This window comes from Acinonyx jubatus, chromosome C1, assembly GCF_027475565.1.
Source record: "Acinonyx jubatus isolate Ajub_Pintada_27869175 chromosome C1, VMU_Ajub_asm_v1.0, whole genome shotgun sequence".
NCBI lineage: Eukaryota > Metazoa > Chordata > Mammalia > Carnivora > Felidae > Acinonyx > Acinonyx jubatus.
Genome location: NC_069381.1, coordinates 14,504,958 through 14,527,649, shown reverse-complemented (window position 1 = coordinate 14,527,649; position 22,692 = coordinate 14,504,958). Strand labels below are relative to the sequence as shown.

Here is a 22,692-nt window from a genome sequence, read left to right as displayed (position 1 = left end):
GTGCAGAAGATTCTAACTCCCTCGAGCATGCTCCGTCTCACTGAAGTTTTCCAAAGATTTCCTGCCTGCAGAAATTACCGAGTCCCAGGTGGGTGGGATTTTATTCTTACACACAGAGTAGGTGTGATTTTGTGGGAGGCTCTTCTCCCAGCCTCCTAGATCAGAGGCAGATATGTGCCTGAGTCCTGGGTGGGAGGTGAAAGTCCCGTACTTTCCTGTACTGTGATTACTAGGCTTGAGCCGCCAGTCCCTTCTGCCACGGTCGGTGATTGGGAGAGGGGACCAGTTGCGTGGGCCTGCCCAAGGCCCTGAAAGCCCCAGCTGACCTTTGCAGCCGAGACGGGATTGGGAAATTTTACCCCGTGTTCAGAAATAACCCACTCTCCGGTGATCTGGGTGGTGTGGGATGCAGTTAGGACAAGGCGAGCCTTCTTGAGAGGAAACGGCATTGGTGCTAATCTCCGTGGTTGAGTAGCGATTTGCTGGAAGTAACGAATCCAGCCACGTTCCTTATCTAGGCACAAGATGCACTTGTTGCTGAGGCCGAAACACTGATATGCTTCTAGAACTCCTGCCTTCTCTGTGGACCCAGGAGCAGAGGGAGCACATCGGTACTCGGGGCTTCATGATGGCTGAGCTCTTGAGGGACATGTTTCCCTGCTCTGAAGGGTGATTTGGCCGTAAAGAGGATCCAGATGAGAGGTGGAAGTCTCGCTAAGCTCCCAATACAAGAGAACTTTGGCAAATTGTCCGCGTTACCACTTGAGAGTTGGAAAACCAACACTCTATGCTCTAGAGCACAGCTACGGGCTGAGGCATTCAGATGCACTTCATGCCAATCAGACAGACCCTTAGGCACGTGGTCTCTCGGAACAGGTGCAATACAGTGACACCCGCCCGAGGCACCCTTGTCCCCTGGAGGTTACCAGATCACAGAACAGGGGCACCGCTGTCCTTGCTCTAGGGAGTCTCCATGTTTGAAGTAGATGAGACACCCGGGAGATAAAAATCTGTATCCCCACCCAGATAAGCCAAGGGGGCCTTCAGCGCAAACATGCACAGATTTGTAGATTTATATGATTTAAAAACAAAAGATTCCACGAATGACAAAAAGGGAAATCAGAAAGGGAAATCTGAAAGGGCAATCAGATTACACTGGCCTTTCTGTTTGGGAAGAGTTTTGCATACATAGAGTAGTTACCAATATTTGCAAACCTACTTAGTCTCTATTTAAAAGTAGCTACTGAGCTAATCCATGGTTGTGGACACAATTTACTTTCTAGCTCCAAGACTATTTCAGAAATGCCGATGTGTTGGGGGATTTGTATCAGCAAGTCTTTCCTCTGAAGCCACATCACACAAACAGTAATCCCCAAGAAACTCTAGCCACCCGATCCCAGCACAGTTGCTGCTTCTAAGATAGCATCAACTGCCAGTTTCTTAAAGATGCTTGCAAGAAATACAAATGCCAGTTCGACATTTCCTGAGCCCTGGTTATTTACCAGACTAGAAGCCTCTCTGGGAAGTGTTTAATCCTGCATCAAATACAGAAAGGCAAACCACTGGCTTCAAGAGAGGGAGGGTTCGTTGGGAAGGCAGGCAGGTGCTCCTGAAAGGACCCAGAACTCTGGGGAGGAGGAGGCCTGGTCACAGCAGTTTCAGGAACGTCCCTGGCAACCTGCCGGTTCACTCCAGGGGTGGGAAGGATTGAAGACCTGGAGGAGAACCTTCTCAGTGCCCCGGGTGCATGTACAAATTTCGCTGCTTCCAAAGGAGATGCCGTGGAGAGGGAGCCCCAACGATCACAGCGGCAGCAGGTTCACGTGGCACTTGGAACCGAGCTGCCTGGGAGGTCACAGCACCCAAGCGTGCCCGTTACTCAGAGCCCCAGGGCCCCAGCTGGGTGGCTGTGGGCTCAGGGCCACTCCTCCCCTTCTTCCTGTGAGATGCCCAGCACCGACTTGTGGGGGATCCTGCACTCCTGCAGAGACTTGGTGAGGTCAGAGAAACGTCTCCGGGGCACCTCCATCGTTTCAATGCTGCAGTGGTGGTAGGCAGCCTGGTCCTCATGCTCAGCCACGGCCACAACGCTGGATAAGTCATCAGTTGGCCGGAAATAGCGAACGAACCTTCGGCCCGACGGCGACCTGACCGCAAGCAGCAGCCGTGGCTCCCCTTCTGATGGCTCCTTCAGGTCTCCAGCCCTGGAGGAGGCCTGTCTCCTGGCTCGGCCAATGGCTTTCCTCTCTGGGGAACAAGATGGAGCTCTGGGACCTTCTTCACTTGTCTTCACAGTGCCGGTCTCCTCCTCTCGGTACAGAGCCTGGGTGTTGCTCAGCTGCAGGGAGCTGGCCTTTCGAGCGACAGTCTCCACGGCCCCCTCCTCCAGCGTCTTCCTGTGGATGGAAGGAAGGACTGGGTATTTATTGAGGGAAGAGGAAGCCCCCAGGGGCACCTGTTGCAGCAGCTCAGGGATCTCATCGGGAGCTCCCGGGTTTGGAGATCTGGGTGCACAGGCTCCTGGCTTCTGGCTGCTTGGCGACTCACAGCGAATGGCCGGAGGCAGAGAAGCCGGCGCGCGGTGAGAGCACAGCGCCGCGTCCTGCGGTTTGTGCCGACTCGGCCGCGTCCGTCCCTTGGCGGATTTGGGCCTGGTGAGGTGCATGTTTATGGAGTCTGGCTGCCAGATGAAGCTGTCAGCTGCTGTGCGGCCAACAGCGTTGCGTTCAGGGGGAGTTATGTTCACCGGGGCTTCCGTGGCCATTGCTTCTCAAGACCCCTAAGGAAGCAGGAGAAAAGAAAAGAGAAGCCGTGGATGAAACTTCCTGGGGCTCCCCGATCCAAGCCATTCACACCACCACCCCCTTCCCCCGGGTGCCAGAATTAGTGCCAACTGGCTGGGAGTTAGCGGCTTCCCTCTGGATTTCTGGCATGGGAAGAGGGGCGCTGGCTGCAGTTCATTCATTCATTCATTCATTCATTTCAATTACTTGGAAAAAAAACCATCAGTGAACCAAGAGTGACGGAAGACAGGTGTTGAGCCTACAAGTAAATAGATATTTTCAATGAGTAATAGTTGCCGTGAAGAAAATAAACAAGTGTGCACTAGATGGTGACTAGGGTGGGAGACGAATTCTTATTCTTATGGGGTTGGGGGTGGGGGGGGTTGTGGACTTTAAGCTGAGAGACCAGACTGATGAGAAGCAACAGGTCATGTCACAATCTACAGCAGGGCTGGCTAACTTGTTTGGGAAATGTTTTTGGCTTTGGGGGCCACGTGATCTGTGTTCCAATGACTCAACCTTGCCATTTTAGCCACTGACCCGTTTCCCCTTGCTCCCGTAGTCCTGACTTTTTTCCTGTCTACCCACAGCTTGACCTTACTTCAGTTTCCTTCCTCTTGCCTTTTCTTTCAACCTTGCCAGGTGGCTGTGCACAAATCAATGTAAAAAAAAAAATCCTCCCTCCACTGCCCTCACTTTGTCACCAGGTGGGGAGCGAGAGGGGAGAGAAAAGGAAGAACAGTGCTCCCACGCACCCACCCCCAGCACCCCCCGCCCCCGAACCTCCCCGCCTTGCTGATCCACCCATTGGCTAGAATTCACAGGGAGGTACGTGGGTTCTAGACCAGAGGTCAGCAAACCTTTTCTGTAAATGTCCAAACAGCCAATATTTTCAGTGTTGCCCACCATAGGGTCTGTCACAACTATGCAACTCTGCCCTCTTAGTGGGACAGCCACCACAGAGAGGATGTAAATGAATGGGCGTGGCTCTGTTCCCATAAAACTTCATTTATGGACGCTGAACTTAGAATTTCATATAATTTTCATGGGGCACAGGATATTCTTCTTGGTTTAGTTTTTTCAATCACTTCAAAGTATAAAACCTATTCTCGGCTCGTGAGCCACACAAAAACAGGCAGCGGGCCAGATCTGGCTCTCGGGCCATCATTTACCAAGCCCTGTCCTAGACCAACTCCCCAGGGGACTCTGGGCACTTGCAAATTCTACAGGTGCATGAGCCAGAAAGGCAGAGCAATTGCCCTAGGGTCACAAAGCAGAGCCTGAAATAGAACCCAGGTCTTGTGACACCTGGTCCTGTTCTGGAGGACCAGGCTTCGCCTTCTGTCTTCCCAGCTACCTTGTAACACTTTGAGGGCCTCAGTGTCTGGGTCTCCCGCTAGGGGTGCTTGTGAGTGCTTAGCAAAACCACACAGAAGGCGGGTTCCCCGGAGGCACGGGCATTTCTGTGTGCGGGCCCGAATTGCCAGGTCAGGTGTCCTTCCTCACCATCTTGGCGGCCCCTTCATTAACACAGTTACCACCACCTGGTTACATCCTTCCCAGGACACTTGGATGTCTCAGACTCCCCTCCTCCCTCCGAATCCTGACCACCACCAACCACACTGCTGTTCTGTGCCCACAGGCTGACCAGATCTCTCTCCACCCTCTAAAGACCGTCCGGTAACTTCCCAGGGCCTCACGGTCCCCAAGAAGCAACGTGTTTAGATGCAAAGGACACAGGACCTGGTACAGTAAGACCTGGGTTCTATTTCAGGCTCTGCAGAGTTAGCTGTGTAGCCAGGGGACAGACATTCTCCCTTTCCGATACATCTCTTTCCTAATCTATAGAATTCGCCATCTGAGTTTGAAGACATTGTGTAAATACCTCTAACATCAGTCCCTTTATCTACAACACGATGACAGTAATATGAGATAATGTAACCACGGCTGTAGGCACCGGGCTTGGCGTATGCACGGTAAAGGCTTACTAGGTGGGAAGGTTCTTTTGCTTGTGTTTTTGGTTTTCTGTCTGTCCAGTGCTTTCTCTTATTTTAGGTCCAAATGCCTTACCTGTTGCTTCAGAGCTTTTTCCCCAGGGGGCCCTTGGTGGTTCTACTCCTAGTCACCTCTAACCCACTGGGCAGATCATGGAACCCACACCCGCCCCGCCCACCGCCCAGAAATACTGGAAGGTTGATTTCAATGAGCTGCTGCCTACGAACTTGCCTCAAAAATGCAAAATAATGCCTTTCTAATACATGCCTTCTGATTCCACACTCTAATTGCATCCTTAGCTCAAACTCACTCAGAGCTACCTTCGTCACACGATCCTGAACGATGCAATGCCCGCCCCGCAGTTTTCCATTCTAACGTTACCGTTCTGTGCATGTTACCAATATTGCCAAATTTTAGAAAGAATCCTCTCCCTCTCCGGCAAAACCAAAACCAGACAAAACACAGTCTTCCTGTATATTCCTGAAGCTCTACTCAGTTCAAAATCTGCCCTCTCTCTCTTAATGTAAAGGCCTCTGTGTTTGTTCTAGTCTATCCACAGACTGGGTCTCTCCACACTTCTAGCTAGGTTTTCACACCCAATCTGGCTGCCGGGAGTTCAGGAACCTTCTCCCCGGCACCAAAAAAGCCTGCCCATCTCCTTGTTAATTTAATCTATTTTCTGATCAACTGTGAAGCGTGTGTGGTCCCTCCCTCCACCACCCCCCCACCCCCCACCCATTCGCTTAGTTCTGAAGTCTTTCCCTTGCAATTAAGCAGCTCTGCACTTGAACTCAGGATGACAGAGGGGGTCATAACTGTCCAACTGTTCTGCCTGAGATAAACTCCAGCGAGGAACCAACTCCCCTTCTCGGCCCACCCTCCCCCCTCGAGGAGTGGCTATTAATTTGCCACAGCTTCTACAGAATTATCACAGACTTGGCTTCTCACTCCCACACATGCCTCGGGAAGGTTTAACTGTCAGTAAGTTTGGTAACTTAGAAACCTCTTCCTTAACAACTTTGATGAGGAAAAGTCATGTGTTCTCCCAGGCTCCTTGCTGGATTATTTTTAACAGTATGTGCATGCACTTTCTATACCTTTTGGTACTATATAATTATCCATGTTCGGGGGGGGGGGTGTCATATTCAAGACACCCTGGTCATAAGATAACATGACTGCGAGCTATCTCAGAGAAAAACCTCAATTATGACTAATTCCTATAAGCCCACTCATGGTTATTTAGAGACTAACACCTCCTTCAGGTAAAACCGTTCCATCGAACCTGCTTTCATAACCCACTGCCTCCTCCCGAGTGCAGGGACCATCTGTTACATGGAGGGAACACCAACTCTCCCCAGCATCTACCCCATGGAGAAGGAAAGTGGGGGAAACAGGTGTTTGGGGACCTGGTCCAACCTTGCCTTTGTTCCCACACTTTGTGCCACAGTCCCGGGCTCTGCCCACCCCCCTCGGTCCAGGAAGGTTTGTGCAGCCCCCGTCATTACGCCTGCTCAGCTCCTTTCCCCACCTCTAGTCCTGGCAGATTCTCAACCACAAAGTGATTTGACAAGATCTAGGCGTAGGCATCCGTCAAGCTGCCAGCTGAATAGGCAAGTGGCCTGTTTACTTAAACAGAATAGCTGCGCCCCAGAGGCCAGCGAGGAGTCAGGAAAACAAACACCGATAACTGTTTCCAGGGAATTGCCAAAGAGCAGGCGCCCATTCCTTGAGATTAATCGCCAAATCAACGGGAAACAAAGAACGTGTGATGGGAAAGGCGGAGGCCATATTCCTGCTTTCCAAGGGAGCCCGCCTCGCATCACAGGGTCAGACCACCTCCTATCACTCACAACCCAAATCGAAACCCACAGTAAAGGCAATAAAATATAACCACCCACATACCATCTGCTGATACCCATCAAGGATGCATACATTTGAATTGGTCTTTTAAAAATGTTTATCAGTTAATAGTATCCCCTGCCAACCCCCAGCCCTCCCTGGCGGGACTTGCAGGATGAAAGTGCTCAGAAGAACTAACAGGAGACAGGGGTTGGCCTCAGCAGGACAAAACTCTGGTACTATTTCCACTTCTACCCCCGACAAAATGATCAGAATGGACCGTCCCACGCACAGTGCCTTGTTTAAAAGGGGGAGTGGAGAAACTGGACCACAAGCCACCAAGTGATCAAAGGTTTGGAAAAGGCAGTGGCGATGGTTGCAACAGCAGTGTGGGGAGGAGGTAGGTGGAGGAGGAGAGCTCAATTATTTCCAAGTACTGGCAGCTCTAGAAGAAAACAAACTGGAACGGCAGAAGCAGGCATTTGGGGGAGGGGCAAGGAAGCAAGAACGTCTAGAAAGTGAGAGGTGCCTTGGGTCTGGGGGAGGCTCTGATCTGGTTCCGGTCTCTCTGTGTGTCCCTGTGGGTCTGCGTCCCCGTCCGTACTGCCCAGCCAGGAGGGCACGGCCCGCGCTTTCCCAGGAGTTGTCCCATTCCAGCAACGGTGAGCTGGGCCGGGCTGGCTTGGTCCCGGGAGTGGCCGCTTCCCGCCCCCCCCCCCCCCCAGGCCCGTCCTGTTCCCCCGAGGGCGCCGCCGGGTCGCCGCAGGGTCGGGGCCAGGGAGGCCTGCCTCGTCGCCGGGCGCGGGCACGCTCACCTCGCCGCTGGTCCATCCGCCACGGTCGCCTGGCCGCGTCCCGCTGGTAAACAGCCGGCGTCTCCCCGGCAACCGCGCCGGAGGGGGCCACGTGCTTCCGGTTGGGCGGCAAGGTCGCGCGGTTGGGGGGCCTCCTGGCTCCTCTCCTGGGGGAGGTGACCCCGGGCCTGCGGGCGCTGGGCAGGACAGCGTTCTGCCTGCTGGCTTCGGGGCAGGCCCCCACCCTCTCTGTGTGACCCCGGTTGGGGAGAAGCTGCTGGACTGATTCCTGGGAGCCCTAGAACCTCCGTGGCTGCTTTTAGGGCACCTGTTGAGTTGGGCCACTTGTCTGCCTTGTGTGTCCTCAGTGCAATTCCTTCAGCACCACTTCCGTGACCCCCATTTCCACATGAGCATCCCCATTCCCCGTGGCATCTGGACCCTTGTTATCAACCACATCTGCCCCTGCTACGATGACCCCCACCCCAACCACCACCCCTATACCTCCAGCAACTCCAGGGTAGCCTACCATGTTTGTCTGGAAACTCCAGTCCATTGCCTTCTGGGCTTTCCCCCTGCAGACCAACCTGCTTCTGTCCTACTCTGTCCAGCCCATCCATGGTCCTTTACCTGGGCCATTATCGCCCCTGCCCTTGTCCCACTGGTCTCTTCATCCCTCCCATCTGCTGAAACTCCATCAGTCCACCTCTACCAGGGTGCTGACGAATCCTTGACCCACCACAGATGTTGCCCTAATGGAAATGTGTGGTCTCCAACCTCTACCGGACCCTCAACCCCCACTCAGAAATCCTTCCAACTCCCCCCAGTTCAGTTGTGTCTCCTTTCTCCTCTCGGGTTATTGCAAACCTTGTCCTCTCTCCTGAAACCTCTCCCCTCTCCCCCGCCCTCCTCCCACTCAGAAGAATCCTTCCCTCCTCAGAGACAAAGTAGAAGCCATCCTATGGAAGCCTTCTTGGTGCTCTGACATCAGATTACACACTTGCCTGCTTTCCTTCCTCCCTCCTTCTCCAATGGGAGGAGACCGGTCCTCTGACTCCGTCCAAGACCTCCAGCTCCTGCAGACGACCCTGAAGCCCATTCCCCCCTGCCACAGGGCCACACACATACACACCCTCCCCTCACTCCAGGCCTTTGCTCCCGCTGTCCCCTAGGTCTGGAAGATTCTTCCCCACCCTCCCCGAACTTCGCCTCCTCCCTCTTTTTCCCTAATGCCCACTTACCCTTCAGACTCCAACTTGTCGGATGAAGACTTGCTTCCAAAATGGACTTAAGATAGCTTTAGAAAAGGTCCTTACTGGTCTATTGCCTGCCTGCCAGGCACAGCACTAGACTCTTGGAACATACAGATGAATAACTTAGTGACTCTGTTGTTGGCAGATAATGTTAATCGACATCTAAGAACCAGATTACCGGAGGAAAGAATTAGGACTTATTACCTGGCATTGTGGCCAAATATGTACTATCTTGTCCATCCTGGACGCATGGACACAGGATTGCAATAGGGTCCAACTCTGACCCTCCTACAAGATATTCACAATTTGGTGGTGGTGGAGGGGGGCGGGGTGGGGCATGTCACACACCCAAAGTTACAAATAAGATTATTTTCAATACAATTTGAGCCAAGAATGGAAGAGTGGGTACAGGCTGGACATGATTATGTGCCAAATGATTGTCACAGACAGGAAGTTCTTTGGGCCTGGGGGGGGGGGGGCGGTGGATCATCTGGGAAGTGGGGGGTGGGGGTGGGGGAATCATTTCAGCAGTGATGTCTCTTCCCTTCTCAGAAAAGCAGCACCTGATCTGTGGGAGCTGCTGGTGGGCAGGCCTCCTGCTAGGGTCACCCCCTCCCCCCACCCCCCACAGCCAGGGTGGTGTCTGAGGCCCCAAGAAGGTGCAGGAGGTGGCGGTTTTACGAGACGTTGGCTTTGAAGCTCCCGGCTGGTGGCTTAGTTCTTGTAAATGATTCTGTCAGAAATATCTAAGCAATGCTCTTAAGGCCTTCAACGCCCACCCAAAAAAGATTAAAGTAGATCCTTCATCAGCTATTTTAATATCACCTAAGAATTATGCAATCTTTTGGAAAGTCAGATTGGCTTCTCACCCCTTATGTGTGTTTGTGTGTGTGTGTGTGTGTCCCAGTATCCAGTAAAATGTTGCCTATGCCCAGGGGCTGCTTAGTATTTAGTGGTATGTGCCCTTTGCTCCCTGGGGCCATGTAACGCACGGTGCCAGGGGAGGCTGGAGGGAAGGAAAGGAAACCAACCAGCCAATTGCTGTGCCTTCCAGCTCTTTAAAGAGATTGCTGGCTTGGCTACTTCTGTGTCCTCTCTTTCTTTAAAGAGCGTGTCTTCAAAGGACAAACCCTATAATGTCTGGTCTCTGGCACACGAATGGATTCTCAGTAAACGTGGCCAGAGGTCTCTGCCCTGAAAAATTAAATGTGGACTCATCCTCCTTCCCAGCCACGGTTTCCTTTCTCCCCAGCTTGTTCCCCAAATGGACCTTCAGCCTTTTCTCTCTAGGGTCATGCCTGCCCCATCCTGCTTCCTTCCTTGAAGTTAATCCATTAATCCAAATTTATCCATCCTTCAATGTTAAAAGTCACCTCTTCCATGAAGGCCTTTCCTGACCACCTCCTCCCCACCCCCAAACCTCATGGGCTTTTGCTGATCCCTTCTGGTCCAGTGGAACATGCCCAAGATGGCACCATGCACCCTCCCCAGGCAAGCTCCTCTTTCAGAGCTCTCGTCCAGAAAGGCATCATTGGCCTCCTGTGCCATAGAAAACTGACCCTCAGGATCCTTCAAGTTAATGAGTGGCAGAGCACTTTCCAAACCCTAAACCACCTGATTCCAAAGCCCACCCTGTGCCCCACCCCCACCCTGGCATTCCCACATGGCACCTTTACCTGTACCCACCTATTGTGCTGGTCGTGAGGTTGCAGGCATGGCCCCCGGAGTCAAGGCTTGAGTTTGAATCTCTGCTCCACCCCTTGGGTAGCTGATTACACTGCTCTGGACCTCGGTTTCTACCTCTACAGAATGTAGGGCATAAGAATGGGATTGTGGTGGGGGTGAAATCAGATAATACATGTAAAAGTCTTAGCACAGTGCTGGGCACGTTGTGAGTGCTTGGTGAGGGTTAGCGCTCATTATCATGTTGGTTTCATCCTACAGGGTGCCTCTCCTTCCGTAGGTTATGAGCTCCTTGAGGGCAGGAACTTGCCTGTGTCTGAGTCCCCTGCTTTGCCCACACAGTGCCTACTTCATGGTAGGCGCTCAGCAAATGAGAATAAAATTAATGAAGAGGCAATGCTGATTCCACAGTGGCTTTTCCACTGAGAGACCCAGCTAGCTGCCATTTGGTGTTCCCCAGGGATATGTGGTTTGAAGTCTAAATGACCTGCCCCAGGGGCTGGGCTGAAGCCAGGAGCTTCAGTTTCTCAGCAGCTTGTCCCCAAAGAGCACTTGGCCTCTTTTTGAACTAGCAACTTCTAGATTCTGGAGTCTATACCCCGTGTCCTATTCTGCCCTCAATCTCATCAGATGTGTTGATTGAGACTGTGGATAATCTTTAAGTGGAAGGAGGACTGAGTGCATGCTCTGGTGGAGAGAGCTTGCCTCCTGATGCACCAGCTTCCCAGGGGGACCTGCAAGAGGGAAGTTTCCAGGTAATGAAATTTACCTCTGGAAGTGCCGCATATTATTGGAAAACATCCATAAATGCGCCTACTCCCCAGTCTTCTTGAGCAGAAAATATCAAACACGGTAACTCACCTTGGCTACTGTTGACCAAGGGCTTTCAACTTCAGGAGCTTGTTGAAGCTTGCTGGCGGTCCGCGGGAGGCCAAGGCCATTGTCTCCACCTCACAGATAATGAAGCTAAGGTTCCAGGAGCTTAAAGGGCTCTGCTAGGGAGTGGTGGAGGCTTGCTCCGACCCCCTTCTCCGACCTAGAATCTCAAGTTCTTTGCTCTGCACCTTCACTGTCCCTTCCACGATGCAGCCTTTTCTTGGCAACCGGAAGCCAATAACTACTTCAGGTGCGCTAGTGTTGATGCGGCTAGAGCCGTCTGTCCCTACACTCAATGGCCCTGGGTTCATAGGCCTGGTCATTTATCGTTGTGATCATTCCTCTCTCTCCCTTGCCTTCCCGGTAACGGCCGCCACTGTAACTCCCTTCCCATTCAACTGCTGGGTCCGAGAAAACAGAAGCTGACACCTTTTGCTGGAATGGTGTCTAAAATAAGATCGTTTGTGGCAGCTGCTTGGACACTCGGGTCGTTTTAGTTTTGTTTTCTCCTCTGTGTTTTGGGTACGTACAGCCCTTAGCTCGAGGACCCACAGGGAAACAGGAGAACAGCTAAGTGTTAGGGACGCCACCTTTGGAGTGGACACACCTGGGGTGAGTCCCGGCTCTCTCAATTTGCGGGCCCGATACCTCCGCCGGGCTCTATTCCCTGGTGGATAAACTGGGGTTGATCTTCTAAGCCTCATCGGGAGTGCTGAAAGAGGATTTTAGGAGATAGTCCACAACCCATGCTTTAGCCCTGCACTGGCCCTCAGCAGGTTGTAGTTTTGCTTCCGTGTCTGTAACTCGAGGCATGATCAGACTCTGATCATTCATTCATTCATTCATTCCTTAAATGCTTGTTTACTTCCCATCTCTCCGTGCCTGGTTTCCTTATCTGCACAAGAAGGGTCATGGCAACACTTCTCCAGCTGGGGGACATGAGGACTTAATGGGTAAATAGACATGAAGTGCTCAGGAGCCACGCAGGGGGGAGAATAAGTGTGACACAAATGCTACCATCCTCACCATCAGTACTAGTGTGCACTGGGGCCTGTGCGGGCCAGTCAGGCACCAGGGACAAAGAGGGGAGCAAAATGGAATGATCTTTGACTTATGCAATGTGCAGGTTCCTTCCTCCTTATTGTCTCCATGGGGGGAAAAAGCCGAGCCATGTTTCATCATTGTCTACGTAAGACGAGTTGACGGGTCTGAGAGCATAGCTCACAGAGACCCACCAGCTTGCCGGCTGCTCTCCTAGAGGCTGGCACTGGACTCCCTGATGGGCCCCCTCCTGTGTTCTCACCCTTCATCAAGTCCCTAGGCCTCCGGCCCTGTGCTCTTGGTTTTAGTTCGGCACAATCCAAAGCACCTGCAAATAATCAGTCCAAAGGAGAGAACCATGGCCGTCTTGCCCAAGTCACGGCCGTGAAGGCGGGTGTCTGTGAAAATGCTCTGTAACCCTCAAAATGCCACACGGGCGAGAGCTCTAGGCCGCGAGCCTGGATTCGGAGGTTGGGACCACAGGTGAAGTCCTGGTCCTGCCACTTGGCAGCTGTGTGTCACTTGTCTCTGAGCGCTTGCTCTCCACAGCTACCAAGTGAGAAAGCGAGAGGCTCTTTCTGGTAGGGTTGTATGAGGAGCAAATAAGAGCAGAATGCAAATTTAAGGAAGTTCAAGGCCCCCTCAAACACCTCCTTTTGGAGGTGGGTTCACTGCTTCTCCCTCTCCATGGGCTTAGACTGGCATCCCTGGACACAGATCTGCAACAGAGAAGTGCATTCCCAGGAGGCTCCCAAGAAAGACACATGTCGGGAAGTGAACAGGGCAAGATTGGAGGGAAGGAGGAGTTGACACACAGACACTGATTTCACTGTCGGTAATGCATCCAGGTCTCTTTCTTTGTCTCTCCAAAGCATCATCACCTGCTCGTGTAAAAGACGTGCGTGCCTTCTTCATGGACTAAACCCTCGCACGGTTATTTTTGCAGACTCAGAAGAGGAAAGGGAGCCAGACTGTAGAGATGGAACCTAATTTAAAAACATCCATGCAGCACTTGAAACAGAGGCCAGCTGGGACCAGGGCTGGTCAGGGCCAGGCCTTCCAGCATCCACCAGAATCTTGCCAAAGAGGGTCAAAAGTAGCAAAGGTGCCTGATGACCCCTCCCCCGCCAGGGCTCTGCAGGAGGACGCTCACTTTGAAGTTTTCCTGGGAAACTTGGTCACAAAGAGTAGATCTAGCCAAAGCCCTGTACCTGCCAAATTCTCTGGGCTCAACGGAGCTATTGTTCATCCTCCAAGTATCAGATTTAGCCTGATTTCTAATGAGCAAGACCATGGATATTTAAAGAGAGCTGTCGACTGAGCAGTGGGGGCTCCACGGAATGGCGGGGGACCCTGAGCCCACGTCCTTCCCACGTTGTCCTGTGGGAAACGGGCCACAGATAGGCACCCTCACCGTTGCTCATAGTAACAAGAGGGGTGTGTTTCGCCATCCTGGCGTTTGACTGCACTAAGTGGGTTTATTTGCTTTGTGTGTGTAGGGCCCCGCAAGTCTGTGACACTGGGGGCTGTCTGGGCTCGAGGAAACTGTTCTGACTCTGTTTCTCCATCTCTGCAACAATCACAGAGACTCTCAAGTTGTGGGGATCAAATAATGAAACACCATGAAGACCTTATAGAAAACAGCAGCTGGCATTTAGTAACTTCTTAATAAATGTTTCAAATTACTGATAGGTACCTGACACTCACTGTGTAGGAGGGGCAGCCGAGGTTCCGAGGGGCTAAGTTCACGAATAAGATCCCTGAGTCTCAAGGAGGCAGACACGGGCTGGGGGGAAGGGGGCACCATGCAAATGGGGCTAGACTTCCTGGCACTGGATTTCCATCATGGACCCTAAATATGACTTTAAACTTGGGAACAGAGGAAATGCTGACTTCTCAAAATCAAAAAGAGAAGAGTGGTGGGGGGCGGGGGGAGGAGATAAGGTTGCCAAAAAAAAAAAAATCCCTTTGCTCTGAGCCCTGCTCTGTGATTGGGGTTTTGCACCCACATGGCCTCCCCTCTTCTTGGTCACCTTCAGGAGTTCATCTGGCAGACTCCTCGTGAGCAGAGGAAGGTGTGACTGTGGTGCCTCCGACCCCCCAGATGTCCTCGGGAATGAAGGCCATGGGGGTTCTCGTGGTCTTTGCCTCCTGCCGTAAGTAGTAAGGAGCTGGGAGAGCTCCGGGGTGCTGTCCTCGTGTCTGGGTGTCTGTGTCTTGGGGTGGCCCCTCCTGAGGTGGCATCGGGTGAGGGGAAATCAGGTGTCATTCAAAAGAGACTCAGGAGTGGAATAGGTTCCCACCAAACTCCTTCTGCTTCTGTTTCTTCTACAAAAGGGGGTGGTCCCAGCCTTAGGACCTCACAAAACTTCTAGAAAATCAGAGGTTGCTAACTATTTGCTAGAAAAGGGGCCTTTGACTACTGCTTTACCACACGCCCCCTCCGGGACCCTTTTTTATTTTCCTTTGGATGCCAGTTGCCTTTAAAGTCTTGTAGATGCCAGAACAAAAACGCAGACCTGTATCTAGCTAGTTTAGGGACAATTAGTTCTCATCAGAAAGGCTCTCTTGTGGTGACTTATGGAATCATGGGTGATTACAGGTCATTGCTACCAGGAGATCAGATAACACCACTCCGCAAAGTGAAAAAGAGCTTCACAGGAAACAGTGTCGGAAACAGTTGTTGGAAAATTCTTTGACTCTGCTCTGGTTAGTTTGATTAGTAGAGATGTCTCCAAATCCGTTTCGCTGCTTCAACAGTGTAGCTTTCGGGTCCCTAAGTCGAAAGATGTCAAAAATGGAGTTCCCATTTTCCCTCAGTCAGTGGTGGAATTGGCTGTTTTCAAGACCATGGTGGGGGGTGGGGGGGTCCACGCAGGGAGAACCAGTTCCCTCCTTGGTGTCCCCCACCCCATCAGCGCCTGAGGCACCCCTGACCACAGGAGCTTCCTACCCCCTCCGCAGTGCTTCTGCTTTGGGACAACAAAACCACAGGAAGTCTCCTGTGAACGCCTCCCAAAACCCTGTGTCTCCATCTCCGTTTTCTTCAAGTTCATGTTTTTCTGTTATTGTATGGCAAAATTAATATATGCAGGTAATTAAGAAGTAAAACGAGTGAGTATAGAATACCAAGATGAAGCCACTTCTTGGGGCGCCTAGGCGGCTCAGTTAGTTAAGTGTCCAGCTTTGGCTCAGGTCACGATCTCACGGTTCTCAAGTTCGAGCCCCGCATCCGGCTCACTGCTGTCAGTTCAGAACCCGCTTCGGATCCTCTGTCCACCCCCCCGCCCCTCCCTCCCTCTCAAAAGTAAATAAACATTTAAAAAAAAAGCCACATCGCATCCCTCCCAGACTCCAGTCCTTCTCCTACACCCAGATGTAACTAACCACTCTTAAGAGTTTGATATACAACCTTCTAGGCTTTTCCGCACACACATTTTGAACATTTTAATACAAAAGTAATACATGCTCATTATAAAAAAAAAAAGACAGCATAAAAGTGTATAAACAGTGCCTATCTTTTTCTCCACCTACTTCCTCAATCTCACTGCCCGGAGATATTGCTATTAAAAGTAGATGTTTTCAAGACATCTCCCCCGTCAGTGGATATGTAGGTGGTGTTCAATTTTTTTCATACCACAGGGGACGCGCTGCAGCAAACATCCCCCAGAATATATATATTCTTTCCCCACTTTTGTAAACATTCTGTAGAAGTAAAAAATTGCTGGGTCCATGTGTATTTGCCATTAAAAAAAAAAAATAGACTGAGGGCATCTTTTCTGCCTCTCAAGTATTTTGTTTCTCCTGCGAGATTGTAAATGCCTGATGATATTTGGAGAAACTGGCATCTCTAGCTTTGAACTTTTCCCGTAAATGTTGCATTAGACCTAAGGGTGTTTCTGCCTTAGATGGTGGATTTGGGGTTTGTTTGGTTTTTTTTCCACTGGGGGTGGGAGGTGGGGGGAAGACCTGGTTGACAGTATTGTCCTGAACATCGTGGAAGCTGGGTTCTCATCCCGGACTAGCAAGAAACTGGCCATGGGACACAGTGTTCCAGCCAGATTGTCTTCCCCACGACGGGGGCTGGTGATCCCAGCCATGCTCAGGCAGCATGTTTGGGGGTCTCCTGAGGTCCCGGATGCAAGCCCTCTAGTTGCTGGTATTGTTCTCACTGCACCCCGCCTTCTTTCTTACTTCCTGCCCTCCAGTGATGGCCCCTGCCCACAGCAGCTTCTGGCAGTTTCAGAGGATGGTCAAGTACATCACAGGGCGGAGTGCCTTCTTCTCATATTACGGATATGGCTGCTACTGTGGCCTTGGGGGCAAAGGGAACCCCGTGGATGACACTGACAGGTGAGTCCAAAGCGCTCATTGGATTTGCACTGAAACCGGTGCCCGAAGGGAGGCAGGAGGTTAGGACGCTTGTGTTGCAAGTAACAGAAGCCCATGGATGGTTGGCTGTCCTGTAGCCGCCATCTTGAAATCCTCGTGTCTGAACAACGTGCCCTGGATTCCCGTTTTGCACCAGACCTCGAAAATTATCTAGTCAGTCCTGCCCAGAGCTCCAGAAACGTTTTCAGTTCTCAGACGTCACAGCAAACATGGTCTTCTCTCAGCAACCCAGTTTTTTAGGATTAGAGCACAGCAAGACTGCCCTGCTGTCTCCCGGGCCTAATTCCACATTCGGGGAGAGAGAATCCCAGTGGCCCAGTTTGCAAAAGTTGTCCATCTGGGCGAGGCCACATGGCCCAACGTGGCTGCCAGGCCTACTCCTTGGCGTGGGGGTGGGGAGCGCGAGCCCCAAGAAAAAGCGGAGGTTGGGGTGACCTGGAGAGGGTACGGGGAGACAGGAACCAGGATAGTTTGCATGTCGTGTGTCTGAAGAAAAAAGAAGCGAGGTGTTTCTTGCCGCTTTCAACCCCACGTGGATAAATACGTCCCTGCAGTGGGGCCTCAAATGTCGCTCCTGGAGCTTGAGTCCTCCGGACCGGGCATAGAATAGTCCAGCTGGAGGGACCCCAGAGCCCTGCGGGGGCACTGACACCGATGAAGTGCCCATCATGGGCCGAGCACTGGGATTGGTGATTCGCACACAGGGCCTACCTTTAAGCCTTGCATCCAGTGGCCAAGGCAGTGTGACTGTCCGTCACACTACAGATGGCGACTGTGAGCACCCACTAAACCAACGTGGCACAGCAGTCCCTGAGTGGCTAGGTCAGGATTTGAACAAGAACTTGCCTGGTTCAAAGTCCCGGCTCTTTGACGCTCTGTGCCTCCCCTTCCGAGACCAAAGGCTGGCGAGAATTTTACCACCGTTAGACAACAACGACAAACAGCAGGCGGGGATGGCGAGAGGAAGGACCGAAGCGTCTGGCCCAGAGCATCTTCTTTTCTGTGTCTTAGAATCCAGTCCCCGGTCTCTGCTTTCCTGCCCCTCGTGCCCTGGTTGAGGCATTCCGAGCTGTTTTCTCTTTGTGGATCTTCTCCCTTCCTGTCCCCGGCCGCTCTCAGCACGGTGAGAACAAGGACTAAAGAGTTATGGGTGTTTTTGCTGACACCTGTCTCCTCAGGGACTGTCACAGTGCTTGGCACATGGTAGATGCTCAGGAAAAAGTCATTACATGAATGACTGAGCCACACGGACCTAGATTTGAGCCCCGTGTCTATCATTTGCCAGCTGTACAGTTTTGGGAAATTCCCCTCTTGGAATTCTGCCACCTCCTCTCTGAAATGGGGACAATGATCACCCTTCACAGGGTTACGCTGAGGAGCTAATGGGATAGCAGAAGGTGCCAGAAAGAGCTCACTAGATGTTAGTGGTTATTTTTGTAGTTTCAATATTTTCAGGAACTTACCTCCTTACCCTTCAATGCCTTCTCATGCAGGGGAGGAGGCGGGGGAGTCCTTTCCGGTTTCCACCTATGGTCTTCCCGCTGATTCCCCAGGGCCCACCCGCCAGGGAAGCCCCTCACCTCTCCTCTGCTCTGGCCCCCAGATGCTGCCTGGCACATGACTGCTGCTATGAGAAGCTGAAGCAATTCGGCTGCCAGCCTGTGCTGAACAGCTACCAGTTCCACATCGCCCATGGGTCCGTGGCCTGTGAGTAGCCCTCTCTGTAGGGAAATGGCTTTGAACCTGGGCCTTTCCTTAATGTCTGCCTCCCGGCAGAAGAGTGCTTTGAGACGGAAAGTGACCATTCTAGGAGTCAAAGCTTCTCGGGAGTCTTTGCTTGGTCTCCAGTCTCTCCCGTCCAGCACCCTCTGGGAGCATGGAGCATGGTGCCTGGGGTATAGTACCTGCTCAATAAATAGTGGCTGACTTGAGACGACGTGGAATCTTGCAGCTTCGCCTGGCAACCGTTGCTGTTGAGAACATTCCTCCTTATGTCTGTCATGTGTTAACAAAGCAGCTCGGCTGTCTTTCAGTTGAACAAATATTTGTTAAGGGCGACTCCACGCCAAGCGCTAGTAGGTGCCATGGGGGACACAAAAGTAAATAGGAGGGGGACGGGGAAGAGAACTCACATGTCGTTGAGGCCATTCAGGGAGGAGAGCAAAGGACAAGGGTGGGCAAGTACCGAGTGTCCCACACGTGGGGCGTGGCCCCTAATATCCCGGGGCATGTTCTGGGGTTACCGGGGTGTGGGGTTTGTGTAGGGCAAGTTTGAAGAGCAAGCCCATTTGAAGTCACTGGGCTGTAGCCTTCTCGCGAATGCCGTTCATTCCGGTGGAACCAGTGGTTTGAGTGCCCCTTAGGGCGACTGGCCTCCTACCCCGCCTTGTGGAGTTGCATGAACCGCTTTCCTCCCCGTGTGTATTCGTGCTCAGCTGTGAATGTGTTGGAGTCCACCTGTCTCCTCCCGAGGTCGGGGAACCACCACCTCCCTTCCCTTCCCTCCCTCCCCCCTTAGGGAGGGTGCTCAGTGCCTAGACCCCAGGGCTCCCCAGTACCCCCCCACCCAGGGCCCCAGCTCAGGACACACCCAGATTGACCAAGCAATACAGCTGCACGGTCTCCCTGGTCCAGTGGTGAGACCTGAGCCATGGGGAGCTGCTGGTGGCTCAGATCCCTGCCATCTGAGTCCAGATACAGCCTGGTCTGTTTCTCAGCCTTCACAGCCTCTGGCCCCAGACACACTGTTGATGGGGAGAACCCTCTTTCCAGCATGAGCTCAAGGAGACTTCTGTGTTGGAGCTCTCTGGCCATGACTGTGCTCACACCTAAAGCAGTGTCTCTTCTGGGAGGTCCCAAGGTTGCTAAAGTAACCCCGCTGAAGGGGCTGGCCCATAGCAGGTGCTTAGGTAGTGTCTTTCCTTTTAGAAGCTGAGACTTCTTTTTGCATCAAAGTTTTCTTTTCCCCTTCGCTTTGGTGGAAAAGCACTGGGATTTTCTTCATCACTGTTAGGAGATTGCTCTGAAGCATTTCCTCTGCACCTGCATCCCCTTGCGCTAACGTCATTAACTCCCTAGAGAAGAAAAGCTCTCTCCCCCCCCACTCCGGTTACTCTGCAGTTCAAAGAGCTGCCTTGCAAGGGTTAATGCCCCTCCCCTCCCCCCAGCCTCCAAGTTCTGAAATCCTGTACCAGAGCCTGGTCCCCAGTTGCCTAGCAACCAAGGGCTGATCTGGGATGTAGTTGGTGAGCAGGGAAGGGGAAAGGAGAAAAACAACTTGGCCTGTCCGTGTCTTTAAATGTCACCGGAAGATCCATGCAGAGAAAGGCCTGGAACCCAAGCCCTGGGGCCAATTTGCCAGGTGGGGAAGGCTGCCCTCGGGCAACCAGGGAGGTCGTTATCCCTCCTTTGACTGGGCTTACATAAGCACTTGGAATTTGCAAGGGACTTTAAGATTAGCCCGCGGAGGCGCCCCCTCCTCCACCCACACATGCATGTGTGGCTTGTGCAGGGGCCGTGGGAGGCCAGCCAGGTTCCAGCCGGAGGCATGTCGGAGCCTCCACCCTTCTCCCTCTGCCAAAGAGGGAAGGTGAACATGAGAACCACTGGAATTTGCAGTTTGCAAAGATCTTTCTCCAGCACTGCTGAATTGATCCCTCACAACACTTCTGTCCCTGGCACATCACCCCTTTTCCTCTCCTAGCATTGGTCTCCACCTGAAATTACCTTGTGTACTTAGGCTTCCCCTCTCCCGCCAACCCAAATGTGAGTTCCAGAGAGCAAGGAACAAGCCTGTCCTGTGGGGGCGTGGGGGGCACTCATCCTCACTGGAAACCACAGAGAGGGACGCCCTTGGAGCTAAGTGATGTGGGGTCTGCTTGCTCAGACCTGTACCCCCAGGTCCTAGCCAAAGGCCAGGCACATGTTAAGAACTCAGGACCTGTCGGTTTGATGAGTGAATGAACGAAAACCTCATGAGATAGTTAACATAAGTATCTGTTTCCTGATTTGAAAGCGGAGGACACAGGCTTGGGGACACGCAACTTGCCTGAGGTTCTAAAGCACACACAGGTGGTGTGTCTGGCCCGAGAACCGGGCCTCCCGGGTCCTGGGATGGGGACCCTTTCTCTGACCCACAGACCGTGAGCGTCCAGGCAGGCAAGCTGTAGCACATAGCGATGGAGTGTTCATTGTGTGTTCAGAGCTGAAGACATACGATGAAAACACAAACTCCCTGGGCAGAAAGAGCCTGCCTTCTGGGAGGAATCCAGCTCACAAAATATTCAGAAGTAAAGTACACTCGGGTGTTGACCAGTGCTATGACAAGGTGACAGGCTACAGAATGATGACAACAGAAGGAGGGAAGGCTGGCTACTCCAGGTGGCCTTTGGCTAGTGTGGCAGGAGCAGAGGCAGTGGGCGGCCGGGGCTGGTGTCACACAGGGGAATGGGTTCCTTCGTGGGGCTTGGGGGAGGGGCAGACAGGGAAGGAGCTCACTGCCTCCTCCAGTGGCAGGGGAGGCTGCCAGAGCATTTGAAGCGGGAAATGATAGCTCTAATGTTGCTCTAGAAAGATCACTCTGACCACTGTCCGGGGTGGTTGGGGAGCAAGGGAGGAAAGATGAGGCGGTGTCAGTGAGCTGTTTCAGGAGCACCGGGGAGAAGCTACCACAGATGGTAAAGTGGAGGGGACAAGTGCCAGATGCTGGGTGTCACGGAGGTAAATTGTCAGGGCCTGCTGATGGGCTGGATGTGGGGTGGGAAGGAAAAAGAGACTGAATCCAAGGTTCTGGGCCAGGGTGGCCACAGGTAAAGTGTCGTCTGTTGAGTTTCTGCAAATGGGGAAGAAACAGCCGTGAGAACACAGCAAGGAGTTCAAGATGCGAATCAGACACCCACCAGTGAGGGAAGTCGGGTGGACCCGAGCACATTGGAGTATTGAGCTCAGGCGGGACACTGGGCTGGGATGAGAACCCGAGACTCATCGGCACTGTGATCGGTATTGAAGGCCCTGAGATCGAACCAGAGACTCAGGGAGAGAATTTGGAGAGCAGGGAGGAGGCCTGGGACGCAGGCAGGTGGCAGCCTCGGCAGGAGGCTGAGTTCACGGAGGGCAGCGATGTGGAGCGTCCTGCTTCATCCTATTTATGGGAGTCTGTCGTGGAATGAGAAAGAATGCCCTGAAGCCATGTTCCTCTCTCATGCCTCAGTTTCCCTGCTAGCAAACTAGAAGATGCAGGAACAGATTTGGGTTTGTCTTTTGAAAAGATGGCTTGCAAACAGGGCATTTCTAGCCTTGGGGCTGCCTCTCCTTTCGGGTCTTAACAGGTCTGGTCCTGCCACGGCTGTGGGATGCCCCAGGAATGAGAGTCCATGCCGTCGACCCCTGCTCGGGATCAGTTCCAGCAGGCCTGGGGCCCGGGGGAGCATCAGAGGTCACACTGCGTGTCAGGAGAGGGTCCTACTCCGTGCATCGGCAAGGACAGGACAAAATGAGAAAGGGACGGGAAAGTGAGCGAAAAGACAAAGGAGGTGTGGAGAAGTGAGACGGTAAAGAAGAAGAGAGGAACAGAAGACAGAGACAACCAGGAGGCCAAGGCAGAGTGCGAAAGGAGCCTCACTTCAGGCTTCCAGAAAGACAGCGCCGGGGTGAGTGACAGCACAGGGTGCCAGGCCCTTTCTGGAGGAGAGCCAGGCTGAAGGGGGCAAGGCCCTGCACCCTGAGAACACCAGCCACGAGACCAAGTGGCGGACCCTTGGCCCCTGCAGACTGTGGCGGCCACCCGGGAGGGAAGCAAGGGGCATGCTCGAGGCAGTGCAGTCGAGGCGAGAGACCCAGAGGGGATGGGGCGTGGCTTGGGAGGGGCTCCCGGGGGAGCTGGGGCCTGGAGGATCCTGGAGGATGCTCACAGATGGAAAGGGGGAACACGAGGGCAAAGGTGACCCAGGTGTCAGGGAGGGTGGGAGCGGCGGGAGCCCAGAGCCAGGGGCGCGAGCATTCCTGGCCCATTTCCAGTGGGTGAGTGGAGGGCGCAGC

The 22,692-nt window shown here is 52.9% G+C and overlaps 2 protein-coding genes across 2 annotated transcripts; one reads left to right on the top strand and one right to left on the bottom strand.

Moving 5' to 3' along the window:
* Window positions 1-1,061: 1,061 nt before the first annotated feature.
* UBXN10 (UBX domain protein 10) lies at window positions 1,062-7,561 on the bottom strand. The gene is made up of 2 exons (XM_027060214.2): window positions 7,433-7,561; window positions 1,062-2,779 (listed from the first exon to the last, which is right to left on the bottom strand). Exon 2 carries the CDS (start codon window positions 2,762-2,764, stop codon window positions 1,916-1,918), a length of 849 nt encoding a protein of 282 aa, XP_026916015.2. The 5' UTR covers window positions 2,765-2,779; window positions 7,433-7,561; the 3' UTR covers window positions 1,062-1,915.
* A 6,705-nt stretch (window positions 7,562-14,266) lies between these two features.
* On the top strand, window positions 14,267-19,507 carry PLA2G2C (phospholipase A2 group IIC). The gene is made up of 3 exons (XM_027058218.2): window positions 14,267-14,420; window positions 16,473-16,617; window positions 18,260-19,507. Exons 1-3 carry the CDS (start codon window positions 14,369-14,371, stop codon window positions 18,369-18,371), a joined length of 309 nt encoding a protein of 102 aa, XP_026914019.2. The 5' UTR covers window positions 14,267-14,368; the 3' UTR covers window positions 18,372-19,507.
* The last annotated feature ends 3,185 nt before the right edge of the window (window positions 19,508-22,692 follow it).

What these genes read in the sequence shown, in the direction of transcription:
- PLA2G2C (XM_027058218.2), top strand. Translation starts at nt 14,369, where the DNA reads ATGTCCTCGGGAATGAAGGCCATGGGGGTTCTCGTGGTCTTTGCCTCC. An exon ending in CGTGGTCTTTGCCTCCTGCC is followed by an intron (nt 14,421 to 16,472) that starts GTAAGTAGTAAG and finishes CCTGCCCTCCAG; the next exon opens with TGATGGCCCCTGCCCACAGC. An exon ending in CCCGTGGATGACACTGACAG is followed by an intron (nt 16,618 to 18,259) that starts GTGAGTCCAAAG and finishes TCTGGCCCCCAG; the next exon opens with ATGCTGCCTGGCACATGACT.
- UBXN10 (XM_027060214.2), bottom strand. Translation starts at nt 2,764, where the DNA reads ATGGCCACGGAAGCCCCGGTGAACATAACTCCCCCTGAACGCAACGCT.